General features: G+C 42.3%; 2 protein-coding genes across 2 annotated transcripts; one reads left to right on the top strand and one right to left on the bottom strand.

Moving 5' to 3' along the window:
* The first annotated feature begins 1,206 nt into the window (after positions 1 to 1,206).
* Positions 1,207 to 9,221, top strand: ldha (lactate dehydrogenase A4). The gene is made up of 8 exons (XM_071895092.2): positions 1,207 to 1,334; positions 4,027 to 4,152; positions 5,176 to 5,293; positions 5,446 to 5,619; positions 5,817 to 5,990; positions 6,134 to 6,251; positions 7,567 to 7,690; positions 7,828 to 9,221. Exons 2-8 carry the CDS (start codon positions 4,027 to 4,029, stop codon positions 7,990 to 7,992), a joined length of 999 nt encoding a protein of 332 aa, XP_071751193.1. The 5' UTR covers positions 1,207 to 1,334; the 3' UTR covers positions 7,993 to 9,221.
* A 587-nt stretch (positions 9,222 to 9,808) lies between these two features.
* Positions 9,809 to 19,148, bottom strand: LOC139908446 (tumor susceptibility gene 101 protein). The gene is made up of 10 exons (XM_071895145.2): positions 18,775 to 19,148; positions 18,004 to 18,091; positions 17,804 to 17,869; positions 16,855 to 17,018; positions 16,295 to 16,421; positions 14,364 to 14,421; positions 14,006 to 14,100; positions 12,632 to 12,834; positions 12,283 to 12,522; positions 9,809 to 11,509 (listed from the first exon to the last, which is right to left on the bottom strand). The coding sequence occupies exons 1-10, from the start codon at positions 18,814 to 18,816 to the stop codon at positions 11,420 to 11,422; spliced, it is 1,173 nt and encodes a 390-aa protein (XP_071751246.1). The 5' UTR covers positions 18,817 to 19,148; the 3' UTR covers positions 9,809 to 11,419.
* Between the last annotated feature and the right edge of the window lie 1,195 nt (positions 19,149 to 20,343).

Here is a 20,343-nt window from a genome sequence, read left to right as displayed (position 1 = left end):
TCAAATATCTCTGAACACTGGACTTCACAGAACAATGCCCCAGCAATGCCCCAGATGTAAATGGTAGCCTGTATCTGGAATTGAATAGTCAGAGAACAGTGGTGCCTTTCCAAAGGACCGGTCCCAATACTGGCCCAAAGGTTGAATCTAACTGTGGCTGATGTTGAATGACTATGAATACTTCTGCTTTGTCTTTGTCAGTCAAATCAGCTCCTGAAAAAAAACTTGTCAGTGAAAGCCTTCAGGAGGAATGACAGACAAAAGGCTTATTGTGGTTCCAGGTTAGGATTGGTGTTATAGGCTGGGGGGCTCGACTGCAGTAATTAAAACCAGACAGGAGAGGGAGCCGCTGAGATGCTGTTGGTTCAGTAGAATGACGACACAAGTTTCCCATCCTCTTCCTGAGTGTACATTTCCTTTCAGTGTCTCGGCTACATTTCATACAATACATTGGTCTGTCTTCTATCAAGAGCCATGTGAAAACACAGGGTGAAAAAACGTGTGTTACTGTTGGACTAAACAGCTTGAGCTACTATATTCATTTCATTCATCTCCATGACACATCGGCTGTAAAGCTGTAGGTAAAATGCCTACTCTCCACTGACTCAAAACGGAACATCTGGGGCAATCCCCATTACGCATTGGCCTACTACACTATATGTCACCTCCCTGAAATTAGTAGTCATAAAGAACATAGGCCACAGTAAATGATACAAAGTGTCCTTAAATTATAGCCTAAATTATTGGTTGCAATGAGTGGAAGGCTACTAATATTGAGAACATCGTATCGCCTATATCTATAGGCTGTCTTTTTCACCCATATCTTTAACAGTAGCTAGCCTAAACATCATGGTTGCTAAGCGACACATAGGCTAAGTATGCGGTTTTCCGTTAATTTAATAGGCTATTTAATTATATATTCCGCGGACACGTGTGTTTTACAACGCTTCCGTGACACAGCCAATCAGAACATCGGAACCACCGTTTCATAAGTTCAAATACACCTAGGCTATACCAAGGAGGTTCTGTGCAATAGTGTAAACCACACAGGATGCGCACAGCCTCACTGCCGCATCCTGGCCACGGCGATGACGTCCCCTCGGTATGGACGTGACATATAACACGAGCCGCCGCCGGAGAACCTCCCGCCCCCCCTCACTCGTATGTAAGCACGTAGCGTCTGTCGAGTCTGTCCCTCTCTTTAAATACCGGGATACACCCCCACCTCCGCACCACTGCTGCGGAAAAGCTGCACCCAGGCACTCGGAGCCCAGTCGGTGACACAATCCACATTTCAACGTGTGTTTCTACATCACTGTAACTAACGCCTCAAGGTAAGATAGCTTGTTTTAATATGACATTATTACCGTCTGTAAAAAATAGACTGTTCGTGAAAAGTTACTTTGTACAACTAGTACTCATTCACATTCTGAGTACTTTGTAGTATAAACTGATGAAAATAATAAATGTGGCTCTTGACCAACTTGACGGTGCGTCAAGTTCTCCGCACGTGCTGGATGCGGAGATGTGGAGAGGGGCGTGTCGCTATAATCGATACTGTCGAATGGAAGTGATGGATGGGTTAGAGCTGGAACTGGGCGAGAAACCCTTTCGATTGAACTTCGCTTTTTGACAGATTACTCTTCATACACGTATTGCATTTGAATTGTGTAATCAAGGATGTTTTTGGCGAAATATTTGAGTAAGGCAACAGGATGTAGGCCCAAGTTTCCTAGCCTACTTGTTGCAGCAGTGTTCATGGTGAATGGGTTTAAAGTGCTAGGCTATAAAGACAAGCTGTCGATATTTATTAATTTTCTGATATGGCCATCCAGACCTATGAAAATTTCTTACCGCGAATCAGTACGCCTCTGTTTTATTTCATTCACACTGGGACAATTGTACATACATAGTATTTAACAGCCTACATAGCACAAATATCCCAATATGATTAAAATAACAACGCTTACTATAAGTCTACTGTAATTAGTAGGCTACTGTAATATACAATCCTTTTCCGATTATAAGGTGAATATATTTCTCCTGCATCAGAAGGGTTTTGTTAGTCTTTCATGTTACACAAGTCTTTCATGTTTCACATTCACGCCACTGATCATACGTGACCGTCATCCAGACAGACCGCAGCCTTTGCCATCAGTTGGTTAACCCTGTCAACCACTGGGAACTGCAATGCATCTTGGTAGCTGTAGTTCAAATGCTACACTATCAGGAAGCAGCGCTTGGTGGGAGCGGTGTAAGAGAAATGCCTACCTGATGTAATAACAGATGTACGATAGATGGACAATGGAGCTAGACAAGTTAATCAAATTATTGATCTAACATAATACTTGGCTATGGATCTTAGAGCCCTTATGTTCTCTGATAAATCTGACTATTCTCATATTTGAAACACTGAATGTGGATGACTATCTGTAAGACTAGTACTGACAGTCTGCCAAATTCCCATGAAAATGCGTGTTGAGACAGTCCAGTTTTTCCTGTTGGTAAAATTCCTCTGGCAGGTGGCATTTCAACGGCAAATAAGAGTTTGGACTAATACTGTAGCTGGCCACTTTATAAAGCTGCATAGTCTTAAGTCCAGTTATCAAATATCTGTGTGTCTCTGTCTGCCTTTGGAGTAGTGCAGATTCAGAAAGAGGATTCATTCATAGTCGCCTGCTACAGAGTTATGAAAGACTGATACTGAAACTCAGCCATGATACTTGACACCCCATCATGAGTCAGTGAGCCCTCACTGAGCTGCTGGTTTTCAGGAAAGTAAATGTCATAGTGTGCTGGGAGATATGATCACTCCGTCGTGCAAAGGTTCACACATGGAACTTTTTAGTTTGCCCAGTTGTACATGTATTGGTAACAGGCACTTATAGGTCCCAGAAATTCACGTAATCCACAGCTTGTCACAAAACGCCCATCTCCCCCTCTCTCTGTAACAGCATTAAGTTCTTTCAGCTACTAATAATCCTGCTTGTAATCCTCACGCAGACACGCTGCATAGGAAATCATTTAGAGGCTGGTTTGTATGACACATTTCCACAGCAGAGGAAGGAGCCAACCACATTATTGAACCTGTACAGTAATCCTCTACTGTATGTTAACAATGGGCTCTTTTGTACGCAGCTCACCTAGGGGTCAGATCTGGTATGTAGTAAGCTTGCAGATCCTCTTCTCAGGGAGGGATAATTGGATAACTGGATATTGGGTGTGTACACTGCCCCACTTCACATATCCCACTATTGTGTGCCAAGTCATCGTGCAGAAGTGGTCTTAAATAGCAGGGTATTATAGTGTATTAATCCCGCCAGCTCCTCCACTACGTGCTTGTGTCCACATCGCACAGCAGTACCAGCCTAGTCATGGCGGTGATGTAAGCGAGCCCATGAGCATTCAGCCATGTCTGCTCAACCAGGAAATATAAATAGTACCGTGTGACGCCATCTAGGGATGGTCTTTGCTGCACGGCAACAGGCTGCAGTGCTTGGCCAGGCAGTGGTTGCCATGGAGACCCAGGGGTGCTGCGAAGGAAGTGATAAGGGTTGCAAGTCAGGCTGGAGAGTTAAGGCCAGCCTCCTGTCTGTAAACCATTTATGGAAGTCTACATGACAAGGATGCTACGTATATGAATGTGAAACTTGAACTTTGTGTAAACCCTCTTGGTAGATACAGGGTTTCCACACTGCTAGAAAACCTGGAAAAGTCATGGGATTTTAAAATAGTATTTTCCAGGCCTGGAGAAGTTATGATAAAAGGGAGGAAAGTTTTGGAAAAGGCCTGAAATTTTATTTGTTGTTAGGTTAAAGATTTTTTTTCTTGAATATTGTCAAATGTCACAAAAAGCTGTAGTGCTGACCCTTTTCCCTTTTCCTACCCCCTTTCTTATCTCATCCTCCATTTTCCCTCTCTCTCCTCACTCTTTCTCCCTTGACTTTCTCTACTTTTCCTCCATGTCACTCGCATATCCTTCTCTCTCACCCGCTCTCCTCTCATGCCTCTCCTTCTCTTCTTCAGATGTCCACCAAGGAGAAGCTGATCAGCCATGTGATGAAGGAGGAGCCTGTTGGCTGCACCAACAAGGTGACAGTGGTGGGCATCGGCATGGTGGGCATGGCCTCCGCCATCAGCGTCCTGCTCAAGGTGAGACACAAAGAAGGATGGGAAGGGGTGGAAGGGAGAAAAAAAGAGAAGAATGATGGCATCATAGTGATCAGTGTGGTTTCTTGTATGTCAGTAAAGATAAGACTAAGAGGGATGAAAGGGGCGGAAAGAAGATTGGATTGAAGGTAGGTTGGATAATAGCTTAACGGGTAAAATGGGTGATAATAGAGAGTAAGTAACTTAATACAGGGAACAAAAGGGAAATTATGGCTGGGGATAAGGGATGTTAGGTAAATTCTTGAGAAGAAGGAAGTCCGACATCCATGAATGGACTAAGCAAATCCAGAGCATCACCTCTAGCATTTTGAATAGCACCAAGGCCAAACCTCCACGGGCTGCAGTCACATAGGCTTCAGTTCGAGTGGGGGAAATTACTACTTATGGTTGATAAAAGAAGAATGTGGGCAAGGTTTCCTGTGCCATTCCAGTCAATGTTTCCCCTAAGCCAGTGGTGTCCAGTCCTGTGCCATGGAAGAGTCTGCTGGTTTTCATTGCAACCGCAACAGTTGCAATTGCAAATTTGCTACAGCAGCTGATTTCACTGATTAGTAGTTCTTCCTCCTTCTCTGGTTGAAGGCGTACTAAGAAGTGAAATCAGCTTCTCTATTGTTTGGGTGGAATGAATACCTGCGTACCTCTCCATGGCACGGAACTGAACCGGCTTAGAAGGAACACTGACTCCAGTAGCATTCCCCTGGCACTGTCCTGGCCCATTCATAACAGTTTGGCTGTCTCTTTGCCAGTCGAGGAACAACAATCACAGAGAAACCAGGTCACAGGTCTTAGTATTAACACTGCTGTGGTTTGCTGAGTAGAGAGAGCCTGAGGGTGTTGGTGCGTTGTTCTTTTTCTTTATATCTGTTATTCACTGAAAGAGATTAACAGGTTAGTCGCTTTCAATAATCCTCAGTGTGAATTAATCTAACTTGTAGACGTACTGTAAGATATATACTGTATATGGTGAGTGCTCAGGATGACTGTATATATGTATTTGTTAATCAGGACCTGTGTGACGAGCTGGCCCTGGTTGATGTGATGGAGGACAAGCTGAAGGGTGAGGCCATGGACCTGCAACATGGATCCCTCTTCCTCAAGACACACAAGATTGTGGCCGACAAGGGTGAGAATACCCACCAAATATTACAATTAGGAATAACTACAGTATATCACAAATTAATTTTCATTCTGATATGATACTCCCTTTACTGCGATAATGGGAATCTCTGAGTCTGTTGCTTTAACGGAGCATGTCCCGTATCGTCCACTTGCCAGACTACAGTGTGACAGCCAACTCCAAGGTGGTGGTGGTCACCGCTGGGGCCCGCCAGCAGGAGGGAGAGAGCCGCCTCAACCTGGTGCAGCGCAACGTCAACATCTTCAAGTTCGTCATCCCCAACATCGTCAAGTACAGCCCCAACTGCATCATACTGGTTGTCTCCAACCCAGGTTAGACAGAGAGCATGAGAGAAAGAGATGAGGAGAGAAGGTGTGATGTAGTTTGAAAAAGTGAATCTGGAATATACATTTTGTAAGTGTTTATGCAGGTATAGGACAACGGTTTGCTTTGCCTGTAGCTCAGCATAGATCCACGGCTGATCAAACCATTTTCAATGCTTATCCCTACTCCTTCTTCACCCTCCCAGTGGACATCCTGACCTACGTTGCCTGGAAGCTGAGCGGTTTCCCCCGTCACCGCGTCATCGGCTCCGGCACCAACCTGGACTCGGCCCGTTTCCGCCACCTCATGGGAGAGAAGCTGCACCTCCACCCTTCCAGCTGCCACGGCTGGATCATCGGAGAGCACGGAGACTCCAGTGGTATGCAGCACAGACTAAAAATAAAATCCGTGTCAGTCCTGAGGTCTACCTGTGTGTCGTACTGTATTATGCATGGCGCTGTCGGCAGTGTGACGGTCAGTTTGTTTCGGTGTTATCATCACTGTTCTCTCTCCCTCTCTCAGTGCCCGTGTGGAGCGGTGTGAACGTTGCTGGCGTTCCCCTTCAGGGCCTGAACCCACAGATGGGCGGTGAGGGCGACAGTGAGAACTGGAAGGACGTCCATAAGAAGGTGGTTGAGGGGTGAGTTGACCCCCCCACACACTTTTGTTCTCGCAGAATTTATTGTCCAGCGAGCCACCGACAACTTAAATACCTCTCCGGAATCGACCAAGTAAAAATTCCTCTTGCAAGAACCTTAAGCCAAGTCTGACAATAAATAAACTGCAAACCACACTGTTCACTGTTCCACCCAACAACCATCTGATCTGCAAATCAATCAGCCATGTGCATTCAGACCATCTGTCCAGCTGGGAACCATAAAGAAGATATTTTATTCAAACAAATCTTTACAGTTTAATGACCTACAGCCACAGCCAAAAATCCCTACAGGCACAATTGAATCCAATGGAGTTGAGCAGAGCTGGTGAGGAATTTTGACCAGGGCCGTAAGCCAAAAGGCAAGCAGTGACATGTATACCGTGCCCCACTGTGTTCAAGCTTACTGGAGCCTGGCAACCAGCGGGCTACTAACACAATGGTATAGAAGTTATGTAACTCTGTGTGTTCAGTAGTGCTCATGATCTCTTTTATAGACCAGGAGTGGCATGTATAAAATGTCTGCGATTGTTAAGTCCTGATCGAAGGCAAGTTTGTCTTTGAAGTTATGAGATAATTACAACTTAGCCATGTTCCCTGACCAATGACGCCAGATCAGCAGGTTATTCCTGTTGTTGGATTTTGTATTGGCATTTGTATCATTCCTTTGATAGTCATGTGATACCACTGCCTGACCTTCTGTGACCTTTGATATTCCACCTTTATTTCATGTCATTAAGTTATCAAGTAGCCAGCCTGGCTCATTTGCTATAGCCTAGTCTTACTCTTCAGGCAGCTCAGCTACACACAGCACTGTAGCTGGCTCAAATTTCAAAAGGATTTCTAAGGGAAAAAAAGGACTTGGGTACATAAACAATGAACAACAAAGGGTACACCTCTCTCCACCCGCAAGACCTGAGCTTCTTTACTTACCTCAGACAGACATTTATGACATTTTCATATACAAAACAGGTATATCTTATCTGTTCAGGTTTTTCTCCTCAGTTAGTTTGAAAGAATTGTGGAGAAACTGTACATATCCAGATTGAGTGACTGCTGTGAGTTTATGATGCGTTACAGTTATCTTTGTGTTGCTCTCATGGTAATAAACCGCTGCTGACTTCTCAGCATGAAAACGTTCAGGAGAGAAGTTGCATGAAGGGAATAATTACTTTATGAAGAGTACATGGGGTGTCAGGAGTTAATTAATTCAATACCAAATAGCCAAACAGGCCAACAGCTTCATTTTCTCTTGCTGTTCTCACCTCTAACCTTTACTCTGTTTGTGTCTGTCCCCCAGAGCCTATGAGGTGATCAAGCTGAAGGGCTACACTTCCTGGGCCATCGGCATGTCTGTGGCTGACCTGGTGGAAAGCATCCTGAAAAACCTGCACAAGGTGCACCCTGTGTCCACCCTGGTCAAGGTGAGGAGACCACACATGCCTCACTGTTTGGCAGAGCTAAGCTGAAGATACACACACACACAGTCTGCAGCTGCGCCCATTGACCCAATCCTTCTCCCTCTGTCCCTCCTCTCTTCTTCCCTCCTTCTGTCTCTCAGGGCATGCATGGAGTGAAGGACGAGGTGTTCCTGAGCATCCCCTGTGTCCTGGGCAACAGCGGCCTGACAGACGTCATCCACATGACACTGAAGCCCGCCGAGGAGAAGCAGCTGGTGAACAGCGCTGAGACCCTGTGGGGCGTACAGAAGGAACTCACCCTGTGAAGAGCCTGCCTCTGATCCCCCAACCCACCCTGACCCGCAGTGAAACACTCTGTGTGGCTCAACCCCTCCTCATGTACCTCCTGTGTCCCTCACAGCGACGGGTGAATGAGACCTCTGAATATCCTAACCGGGTGTTTGTAGCTAAACCAATGGAAGCTAGATATTAGCTTCAGATGGTCAGTAGATATTCAGGCGCAGGTGTCATTTTCCTTCGCTGCCCCCACCCTCCCCCTTCCTCCCTCCATGACTGAATTCTCTGAAGCAGACTTCAAACCCGTAGTCTGTTTCTCTGTTGAAGGGAGGGAGTTTTTGTCCATTGTCCTGTCTATACAAAAATATTGTAATGCCTTTGCATAATGGTGTAAATTGTGCATATACATGTTAATGTATATTATTGTGTATTGCTGCTGCTTGTCTTCTGTACACTCCTTGTATGTAGTTTATATTTATCAAGTATTCAGTGATTGTTGCCCGTTGGTTGTTTCCACTTGGCAATCTCTGTTTATTTTTTGTTTGGAGAATATAATGGAGACATTCCGTTCTCTATAGAGGGCTTCCTTTTTGCCCCAAGCCATAACAACACTGCAGGATATCACTGGGCCAATAACCTGTGACACCAAAGTACCTTACTCCATATCGTTTGAGAAACACAACCCTACATCCACAGGTTGGTTGGCATCAAAGCCTTTTGTATACAAAATTAACTGCAAGTGCACTGACAGAAAAACCTCTGTGGAAGGCAAGTTTTATAGAAGTGGCATTAAGTTATAAAGTATACATCTGAAGGAATTAAAAGGGTTGAACCAGTGCATTGGCACAACCCTGTAGTTACAAGTGCTAATGCCACAATCTAACTCAACAAATGGATAACAGAGAACCAATGGGAAAGGGTCAGCTGGGATCATAACCTAAGGCCAGGTTATGAATCATAACTGAAGGTGACAATCCTGAAGATGGTGTTCTGTTTGTCTGCGCACCTTAAATATCCTCAAAGGGTTTTTTTTTATTAACTTTTCTCCACCTCTGAAAAAAGGCACCAAGCTTTGAGAAGCATGGTAGTATTATTTAAGTGTTATACAAAAGTTCTATTTAATCAGAAAAGTCAAACTATTAGACATGACCTATCAATCACCTGACTTACTGACGCACTGTACTTGTCACGGTAGCTGGATATTGGGTCTAATTTGCTCGAACATCAAATAAATCTACCAGGATGATGATACAAGTTTCCCCATTGTCCTTTCCTGTGTTTGTCAGTTTGTGTTTACAATGTAGCTGACTCAGCTGCTCTCATTGCACAGCTAGGAGTTAACACACAAGGCAGATTAGAGCTTTTTATGCAGGAGGTCAAATTGCGGTCACTAGCTTCTATAGATGTGAGATCAAAGCAAAGCCAACATGAACACCTTGCCTCACATCATCAGAATGCTGTCAAATACCAGTATTCATAAAACATCACCATGTGTATGGTCAGTGAAACCTAACCACTGTGTGTATTAGAGCTTGTTCAAAGACATTTTGCAAATACTTTGTTTTAGTCTGTTCAGGTTTCAGACAGGCGAGCTTTGTGACACGACAATACAATGAGTGCCAGAAAGTTAAGACAATAATAGTCCATTTTTTGTGAGTAACACATTGCCCCAATGCACCTAAACTGTCCTAATGCAGGAAACCCTGCCCATCTGGCACACCATGCAAGTTGAAACAACTACAAAAGCAAGTCGAGGTTTGGTGTGTCTGTATGGATGAGCACATGGTGGGAATGCTACTAATCCATCCAAATGACTCATCACTAAGAAATAAGCAGTCATTAGCATCAAATCAGATTTCTTTTAATTGTACTGATTTACATAAATCTACAGATATAAAAGAACAGGTGGTCTATGGTTGGAAACTAAACAAGAAAAAAAAACAACAGTAGATATACTATCATACAATTCAAAGTGCATTTAGTAAAAAGCTAATTTAAAGGAGACCTGTTTGCAAACTTGACATAAGTTAACTTTTTGATTAGTACAATAGTTCTTTATTTGTTGTACCCTATGACCCTCCTTACTTATTCACAACTTCACTTATATTTACTGAAAAATTCAAAACCTCAGAAGGGCTGAGAATGTGGGAGTGTACAGTAAAAGGAAAAATACAGAGAAAGTAAAGAAAAAGAAAAAATAATATAATTTCCTTTGTTATACTTTTGAATAAAGTATGTGAAGACTGTCATCCACCTTAAACAGAGACACTGTACAGGGGTTAGAGCATAACTACTGTACAAGATTGACTGATTAACTCCTAGAAGTCAGACTGGAGGGTAGACCTGAGCAGCTGACTTGCAATGAAAAACTCACTCACACCATCATCAAGAGAGATATGGAGGAAAGGGAAAAAGATAGAGAAGTGTGGGCCAGCGGCACGGGAGCCAAGGTTGTGTTCAGCAGAGGACCCAAACAAGAGACTGAACAAACAGTTCAGGTCCATGTTCATCATCACCTCTTCTGTATGAGAAGTGATCCGTCTTACTGAACACGACCCCGACCTCATACAGCATTCCATCCTACGGTTGAACCCCTGTCCATACTGAAAGGTTATTGGGTATTTATATCAGAGCATAACCTTTTCATTATGAGGGGCTCAGAGCTAAGGGGCTCTCTACAAACTTAGCCCCCGACTATTTGTGCTTACTAGCCAAATGACGTTGCCTGACAGACGGATTGCCAACAGAGTCTGTAGGCTACAGCAGAGTGCAGTGCATACAGGTAGACACCACTGCTATCTCTGTATGACGACTCAGTCGCACCGCAATTGTCACAAAAAGACAGCATAGACTCACACCTCACTTCTACCAATATGGCATGAGTGTAAGCATGTTTTGTGTCAACCACAGTACCTGGTACATAGCGTGGTGACAGTGCTTTTTACACAAACTTGGTGCACTTTTTTTTGTTTTTGGACTTGGCAAAAGTAAAGGCATAGCAATGGTGTCATGTCTCACAAGTGGGTCATGACTGTTACTGCATAATGATTTCAAATAAAGTAGTAGTTGGTATGACGAAAACACAAATGACGCCATACTAAAACTGTGGCTACACAGTTTGAAATTCCACTGTGCTAAAAAAAACAGTCCATTTCTTCACATATGTTGCAATTTTTTCTGACAGATTCTCTTTACTCAGACTTCTGCCTCACAAGGAATGCAATGCCAGGCAAAAAGAGGATTTCACTGAGAATCAAAAGGGAGGAGTGCAGGGCTGGCAAGATTGAAATATGATAAGAGGGAGATCTGGATTCATGGAGAGAGATATGAAAGAAGGGATTAAAAGAAAGAGAGAGAGAGAGAGAGAGAGAGGGAGAGGGAGAGAAAGATAGGAAGAGAGTACGAGAGAGGAGAGAGGAGAGTAAGATATGCATGTTTCCAGGTAGTCGGTGTTGGTCAGTAGAGGTCACTGAGGCCGGCGGTCTTGCGGGCTTTCTGCATCAGGGCACGAAGCTGGAACTGCTTCCTGGACAGAAGGCGTACATGCTGTGACAGGAGAAGAGAATCAGAGTCAGGAAGGATAAAACCACTTCAGGACAACTACAAGGCAATAGGGTTGTCACAATACTAGAATTTCTAACTTCGATACAATACCCAGGAAAATATCGATATGCGTTACCATTTTCGATACCACGGGGGAAAAAAAAAAGAATTTTCAATCTTTTTTTTAAAAATATAATTTTAACATGAAAACAATATTTTAAAGTTGTCTGAGATCAAACAACACATTTTTGATTGACAGGTGTCGATCGCCGTCATGATTTGCTCTTTTTTTTATTGAGGGGAGTGAGCTTATACTGCACAAGCATGTGAAACATCATATTGCCTCCTCGCCTCTGCAGCATAGACTGTAAGCAACTAAGCAAAAAACACAGACAGAGAGACCCAAACTAGTCCCTTAATATCCGACAACGCAGGGGGAAATCCCGGTGCAAACGAGACAGATGGACGGACAGACAGACAGACGCACGCTTCTCCATAACGTAGGCCCGATAAAACTCATTCAAAACTTTGCACTTACACAGCAGATTACCCTGCTCTAGTCATCAGCCTATTGGAACACTTTTAGCTTGTTGAAGCAACAGATACCCACCAATGATAGGGAAAAATCAGCAGGGCAGTATCGATACTTTTCGAAGTATCAATACTTTTGACAACCCTACAAGGCAACCACAGCACACAATCTGGAATGGAACATTGAAGAGTGTGTGTCTGTGTGCGTGTTATGCATTTGCTTGTGGTTGTGTTGGTGTGTTCACCTTGAGGAAAACCTCCAGGTCTATGACGCCCCTGCGCAGGGCCTCTCCAAGGTAGAAGATGGTGTCCTCGATGGCATTCTCCTCTGCATACAGGTTCAGGATCTGTTTGTACAGCGGCGCTGTGGGCACGATGACATCATCGATGTCGTTGTTCTCCGACTGGTTCTCCATCTTCTCCAAGGCCTCGCTCAGCTCGTCGTCCTTCCTCTTCAGCAGCTCGATGTTCCTGTCGACCTCGGCCTGGAAGAAGCATCGTGATTATAAACACACACAACAATACTTCAAATGATAAAGAAAATGCAAATGGAAAAAATATATAGTTTCAACATGGGGAAAAAGGATCTCTCACCACTTCATGGTCCAGTCGTGAGACCATGTCCTCTAGCTTCTGATGTCCTTTCTTCAGGTCCTCTTCCGTTCGCTTCAGGGCGTCCAGCTCGGCCTGAGCCCTGTCCATCTCCTCCTTCATCCTCCAGCGAAGCTTGTCGCTCACGGCCGAAATCAGAGATGCGCGGATGGTGTCCTCGCCGATGGTGCCGTCTCTGCTAGGGCCTGATCAAGAGGAGAGAAGTTGGGAGATGACATGAGACAGTTTGGACGGAAGGCAACAGGAGCCAAAAAACAGAGAAGAGTCGGCAAAAATGTGCACGGTCTCTGTTTGAGTATATAATCAGACATAGCGATACAATAACTGGGGAATTTAATTTTTGATGAGCTAATGTGACAGGGATAGTAATTATGAGTTAGGCCTGGTAAAATGATTACCAGTTTTGCATGAAAATAACACTCGTACAGTATACATTTTTACATTAGATATGTGTGAGTCTGTTTCCTTGCTATTGTGTAACCCCTTTCTCAGTCTTATCTGAGACAGTAGGGCGGTGGGGGATGGATGTCTACAGAGTTGAGGCCAGCCTATGTGCAGTCTGGAGTCAGCAATGTGAATGTCAGAGTTTATTCAGCCTTGAGCACTGAGGAGTTAAGAGGCAAACTCATCTCTTCTCCTTTACTAAATATAGGAGGTGGATAAAACCTCCCTTGCATACTGATCCTTGACCAGTCTTTCACTGCCCCAGCTAACCGCTGATGTTGGGACAGCAGATGGGTCCACTGACCACAGGTCTGTCTTTGTGAGAAGTTACTGTTCCCGTCCTAAATATAGCGCTGTGCGGTCCGGGGGGTGGGGGCTTGGCAGACACTGTTCCTGTTCCTTCAGTTCCATCCCATCCTTTGGCCTTTAATGCCCCCCACTCTGGTTACACCAACGACCTTTCACTGGTGGCTCAGCGCTCCGTTGAAGTCACACAGAGGGTGAGAGTGCCGAAGTCAGAAGGTCAAGGGTCATAATTCAGAGTTAACTAAAGGCCACGGATAGGTGGAAAGGTATTGTTTTATTTGGAGTGAATTAACCTTTGGTCAAATATTACATTTTGATATCATGGAAAAATAAAAACTGTTGTAGTTTGGAATGTTACCACAAAAACCAGGCTCTGAAATATATGATATACATGTATTACATGTGGATTAACAAGAGACCATAGTGTACACAGTAACACTTAGAATAGATTTGTCTGGGGCTTGTTGTATGTGTTGTTAAGCATTCATAACCAGCTGAGTGCAAATTTTTTTATAATATTGTTTTATACTTTTTAATATACTTTCTAATGTCCCCAATGAAAGAGAGAACTACAACACCCAGAATGCTGAACACTGTAATACATACCCACTGTGGAGACTGGGGTCTGGGTGGGGTAGTGTGCAGGGCCAGCTGTGGCTGGATATGAGTTCCCCCCTGGGTACTGGTATCCTGGATAGCCACTGCAAATGGATACATAATCAACAAATAGCTACTGCTTTATATTTTCCATTCTAAAACATTCCAGAGATCTATTTTTAACTTAGGCTATAAATGTCCACTTAACTGAACCTGCTTGATAGTGTATGCGTAATAAATATGCCTATGTGTAATATGCTGCTGACGAAACCACCAAGACAAACAAGCCAGAACAGGTTTGTTGAGAAAAAATGAGTGAGGCAGTGTGTTGGCTGAAAGAGAGGGCGGTGAACTCTAAATATCTTACCCAGGGTTAGGATTTGGGCCATAGGGGGAGACTGCAGGCATACCAGGCATGTAGGAGGCTGAGGGACAGAGAGAGGGAGACAATCATAACTTAGACACACTTGTCAAAATGTGTCCTCACTCTCTCTCATACACAAGTTTACTTTCGTTTTCCCACGACGAGCTATAGTGGTATGTGAGCACCATCTGGTGCCGAAGGAAATAAATGCATCATTTAAAGCACACAGTGATAATGAAGCACAATATGTACTAATACACATCAACAGTATAATGTAAACTTTCTTCCAAGACAGTATATTTTCAACGTTTTTTGAGTGTAGATTAAGATATGTGAGTGCATGATATGCACAAACAATAAAATAATCATTATTTTACACAGGGTTTGATCTGGGCCATACCAATGCCCTAACAACCCCCTAACATGAAATGTCCACATGGAAATTCATCATTGCACCACGCTGCCCCCTACAAGATCAACAGGTACATTTCTCTTTGGTCCAAAGGTAGCACACCAACTGAAACCACTACTACTGTGTTCCAGAGTGCCGCATTTTGCTTTGATTATTTACGATAGCAAAAGTGCCAAGTCTATGAAACTTTGGTCCATTGCTTTCAGTAAGAAACAATATTATGCCTTTACTGAAGCTATTAAAGAATACAGATAATTCCTCATTTAGTCAATCTTTTAATGGCAACATTTTTTCTTCCCTTTAACTCGTGACATGATACAGGTTTCCCACACTCACTTGGACATCAAATTCAAGGACTTTTTTAATGACTTTGATGGTTTTGTTTGGTGAAATTCAAGGACTCAAAATTGGCATGTTTTGGGATAAGACTTTTTTACTCATGATCTTGTCAAGTAAGAAATCCTTGTGTAATCATGTATTTTTAAACTGCTGGGTTAGTCCATCAAAGGGTTTTCCTCAGGAAGCGTTGGTGCTAGATGAAGAGACGTCCAGAGACATACTGATGAGTCTGGGTGCTATATTACTTTTTTTTTTTTTTTTTTTAAATCAAGTGCTTTCAAGGCCATCCATTCAGTTTCAAAAACATTTAAGGCCTTATTTTATTTTTCTCAAATCCACAAACAGTGGAAGGACTGTGGGAACTCTGATGATAGCCAAAACACACTGTGGGTGTGTAATCAAATTTTTCAACTGTTTAGACGGGTCATGCGTGCAAGCTGGTATTTGATTTAGAGAAGCAAAACTGCAATAGTTTACCAATTTATCTGATGTATTCACTGTGTGCAAGCAGAAAATCATTGAATCAAAGATGGTTTCACTTTCGCACACAACCAGATGGCTTTGCAAGTGAGAACTTATACAGTATGTGCATGACCTGCTTATAATAAACTTTCAATAGGGAAGTGCTGTGGGGAAATAATCAATTTCAAAAATGATTTAAGCTTTTAATTTAAAGCTCTATAAACAGCGGGATTATGGTACTTTTTCAAGCTACATGAGCTTTAAAAGTTTTTTTTACAAATCACACTAATTTGCAGAGTTGTGACCTACCTGTTCCTATTGCAATTTTGTTAGCTTTTGTGTGAGAGGCAAAATTTGTTTTCCAGTCCTCATTCATACAGGCCAAACAAACGCAGCTCTGCTTTGGTTTTCAAGGATAGCCATAAAAAGTAGTCATAAACTCTTCAACAGCGATTGTGTGGAGGAGAATTTGAACTGCCTATATAGCATACTTCACATCCTACTGTAGAAAATTCTTTATTTCATTAATTTCAGTAAGAGATATATTTCTATTAGCGACATAGACATTACATTGTATCAAACGGTCTCTGGATTATGATTTTCTATTGACAGCCTCAGACAAGGCCTTGCCCACCCTAGAAAAGTAGTACGGGGCCAATTTGACAACCTCCAAATTATCCTGGATCAAACTCTGTTTACAACAGTAAGCTGTGTCACTCACGGTTAGGGGGTCCAGCAGCTTGGAAGGCTTGGTAGGGGGCCTGTGTGGTGGGCCGAGAAAACACAGGAGGCTCCTCTCCAAACACCACAATCATCACCTGGATCAGACCATACAGGTCTGACTGGGGCTGTAACACACATGGTGGCAGGTGGAGAAAGGAAAGTTAGATACAACACAACAAAAATTGGTAGATACAGAAAGCCATTTCAAAATATCACCAGGCCAAACAAGTTCAAATACTAGAGCCATAATGAAACTTATGGCCATCATGACTGCCCTATTTTGTGCAGACCAGTGGGTTCATATTTGGACATATCCAAAATCTTCAAGGTAGGATGGTGCACTACCACACCAAAAGCTCAAATATTCTATGGAAGGCCTATGCACTGCTGTTACATTGTTGTTCTTTATTATTTATTTGCATTCTATATAATTTTTTTTACACTTCATCCAGTTTTACAAAAGCCATATATTGTCAACATCTAAATAAACAATCTAAAACACAGGGGTAATATGTAGAGGTCAGCAAATCCCCAGAGATTGAAGACCATCACACTCACGTGTTTCCACTCATGTAGGTAAGGCAGGTAGATCTTGCCATTGGCGTCAATGTGCTTGCCAGTTTTGATCATCATGGCACTGGTAGGCTTGACGAAACATATAGGAGGGTTGTAGGGGTATGTGTCCAGCAACCACAGGCACACTGGGATGTTGTAGACGTTACCTAAAGGAGAAATACACATTCTGTTAAGATCGGTCACATCAGTTTGTTTTTGGGGGGGCAGCAGGGTGGCCTAGTGGTTAGAGAGAGACATCAGACAACCCAGGTTCAAGCCTGATACTGGCAAGCATCTGTCCTACTGTAGTGTCCTTGAGCATGTCACAGAATCCCTATCAACTTCAGGGGCACTGTTGTGTAGCTGACCCTGTGCTCTGACCTCATATTATTGAGACAGATCTTTCAAATGATTAATTAAGCTCTTGATATACATTTCCTGACAATATGTGACTGATAAAACACAAGTTTAAAAGTATTTTGAAACTGAAAATGGATTCTTTACATTTGTACTAACTGTTGACAATGGAGAAGAATGGATGACTTTTTCAGAATGAAAGCTGTGAAGCAGGGTGAGAAGTTAATGGGGACTTTAGAAATTGCCCATGAAACAAAAAATGATACATACTTTTTCAAATTATTTATCATTTACAAATTATGGACATTTTCCAGACCTTAATTTCAACTGGATTTGAAGATTTTGGTCGATGCTCAATATGATGTATGCTGACACTAGCTAGCTAGGTAATATGACTGTCAACTAGGCAATGTCACTCTATAGCTGAGGCTTCTACACCTACATAAAATGTGTTGTCATATGTGTATCATGAGTACTCCAAAATGTTTGTGCAATTCCCAAAGTTTTGTAACATGGAAATGATCAAATACACTTTCCAGATCTGCGTAGGAAGGAACCGTGTTTAATCGTTTTTTGCTGGACACTCTTTCCTTACCTCTGTAGCTGACTGGGACTGTTCCTGTCAAACTCATCAGGTCTCTTGTGGAGCCATCATTGAACACTGAAATACAAAAACAACCCATAACAACTAGCAAGGCAAGCTAAGGATATCCCAGCATAGAAACATACAGTACATTATACTGTATATCCAAGACCAGACCGACAAATATAAGAGATAAACATAAATAACTTTACCATAGGCATCCATGACCGGCTTCAAGTCCTTGTACTGGGAGATGACATTGGTTATCTCACGGACAGTCAGGTCTCTGTATTTGTATTGCTGGACAATAACAACAGAACAAGAGATATGGCAATAACAAGTTAGAATCTTTGAAGGTTAGAAACAATAGCTGACACTTGGCCACTAGGATCAGAAAGGGTAGGTAAATTAGAACAAGCAATAAACTCAGTTGTTTCCTGAATAAAAATTCCAACTTTGCCCATGGTTTTCAGTTGTTTACGTGTTGTTATCGACTATAAAACAATGTGTAGAGGAAGGCCTTTAAGAATTGATAGGAAGTGGTTGATTGACAGAAGATAAGAAGTGGTTGACTGTTTACTATGGTAGCAAGCAATCATTGGAAAGGAGACAGAGGCTAAAACAGCCCTTGGACATCCTCGGTTATCTTGCAAATTGAAACGAAATGTCTGACTGTTTGAATGAAAATAAGAATTGTACCTAACACAGCATTACAGTTAGCTAGCCATGCCAAATGAAAAAGCGTAACACGAAGAATTGCACGAGGAATTAAAACAAATGCATTAACATGTTTTCAAAATATTGATGTGCGAGTTACAAATCAACTGTTAAAATGACACATGTTGTCAGAAAACAGTCGGGGCAGCAACACCCTCTCCCGTTCCAGGAAATCTTAAACTGTTAGCTAGTATCATGTTAGCCTCGGTAACATTAGCTAACTAGCTGTTAGCTGCCTAGCAAGCGCAGGAATTTAGCAAGCTTACCTTCAGCATTTTCTTCAGGGCACTTTCGTTGACAACTGCCATGGTTTACGACAGACTGTTCTTTTGACTTAGTTAACTGACAGAATAGCTGACTTTTGAAGCCAGCTACAGGGATAGCTGAGACAAGCTAACGCTAGCTAGCTAGACTTCAGCGAACGCTAAGCTAACGTTAGCCCAGCCCAGGGCCGAACCAGAAGTAAGACTGGGCTTTTCTAAGAAACCCCTCAATCAAACAAGAGGAGTGGTGCCTCTTGTTACCGACAAACTTCGATAATCGAATACAAAAATAGCCGTAAACACTGAAATTAATATCAAATCAAGACCAAAAAACAGCTATGATCCGATGGTCAACAAAAGAAACTTCCGGCATTACACCTGACTGCTTCCGGTCCCCATGTGACGTAACCCGTAGAACGTTCTGTGCTGGATAGGCCGACTGGAATAAAATGCATTTTACTGCCATACAGGTTCCTGCTCACCAAGAAAGGAGAGCAGGTGTCGTTTCGTATAATTCATCGACCAGTTCTTTTTCATTTGTTTGGTAAAGCTATGGTTAGACATCTCCAGATTTATAACTGACAACATTTGCTGTGGTTTCTCTCGTTTCTTCAGAGATGTTTTGTTCGGCTTCCTTGACTACAGTAGATATAAAAACAATATTTTCCTTATTGTCTTAGCTATATTCATGTTCATAAGAATAAGTTCACAAAAGGAAAACTCCTCTCCTTTGCGTTTGCTTAAAAAAAAGAAACAGTACTATTTTGATTTTTTTTTTATGCCCCTTTCTTTCAGAAGTGGTTTGAAACGAAAATTATTTTTTTCACTCAACTTCTGAACTTCTGCAATCTTACTTTCTGATTTTGAATTTATGAAAGAATAGTGTTTCCCTGTTTTACCTGCTATATTTATAGTTTTTAGAAAATAAATGGATGTATATTTTACAACTCTTACACAGCAAACAAACCCAAAAGTGTGCTGTGCTGGATTTAATTTGTTTTGACTAATTTACTCTGAGTGTACCTCCTAAGTGTCCAAACCTTGTATTTTTGTCTTTCCTCTTATCTCTCTCCTTTTTAAATTATCAAATCCCTGTTATTTGACCAGAGAGAATATCATATTCCTGATCTCTTACTTGCTTTCCCCCATTACTGTAGTTTTGCAATGTTAGTAAGTTTTTGGATTTGAGTGGTTACTCCTAAAGAGCTTTTATAACACCAGTTATTTCTAGGACGGCTTCCAAGAGGGAGCAGTGGGACAATTACAACTATATATGAATTTGAAATATGAAATGGGTATGTAATGTACGTTTTATGTTTTGGAAATTTGTGTTTAGCAAATGTGGCAAAAATCATCATGCCATTTGTAAAAAGATCACAGCAAAAACATCAGTGTTAATTTAACTCTGAGAGTGTAAAAATCAACACTATGCCACTGTTTATATCCATCTGTCCTTATCCTTCAGAGTTAATTTAACACTTTTAGATAGTTTGGAACATCCATCCCAGTGCCATATCACCTGTATGAGTGAACAAACATTGAAGAAACATATAAGTGAACATTTGAACATTT

Source organism: Centroberyx gerrardi, chromosome 4 (assembly GCF_048128805.1).
Source record: "Centroberyx gerrardi isolate f3 chromosome 4, fCenGer3.hap1.cur.20231027, whole genome shotgun sequence".
Lineage (NCBI taxonomy): Eukaryota > Metazoa > Chordata > Actinopteri > Beryciformes > Berycidae > Centroberyx > Centroberyx gerrardi.
Note: the sequence above shows the minus strand (reverse complement) of the source record. Positions and strands in the feature narration are given on the sequence as shown.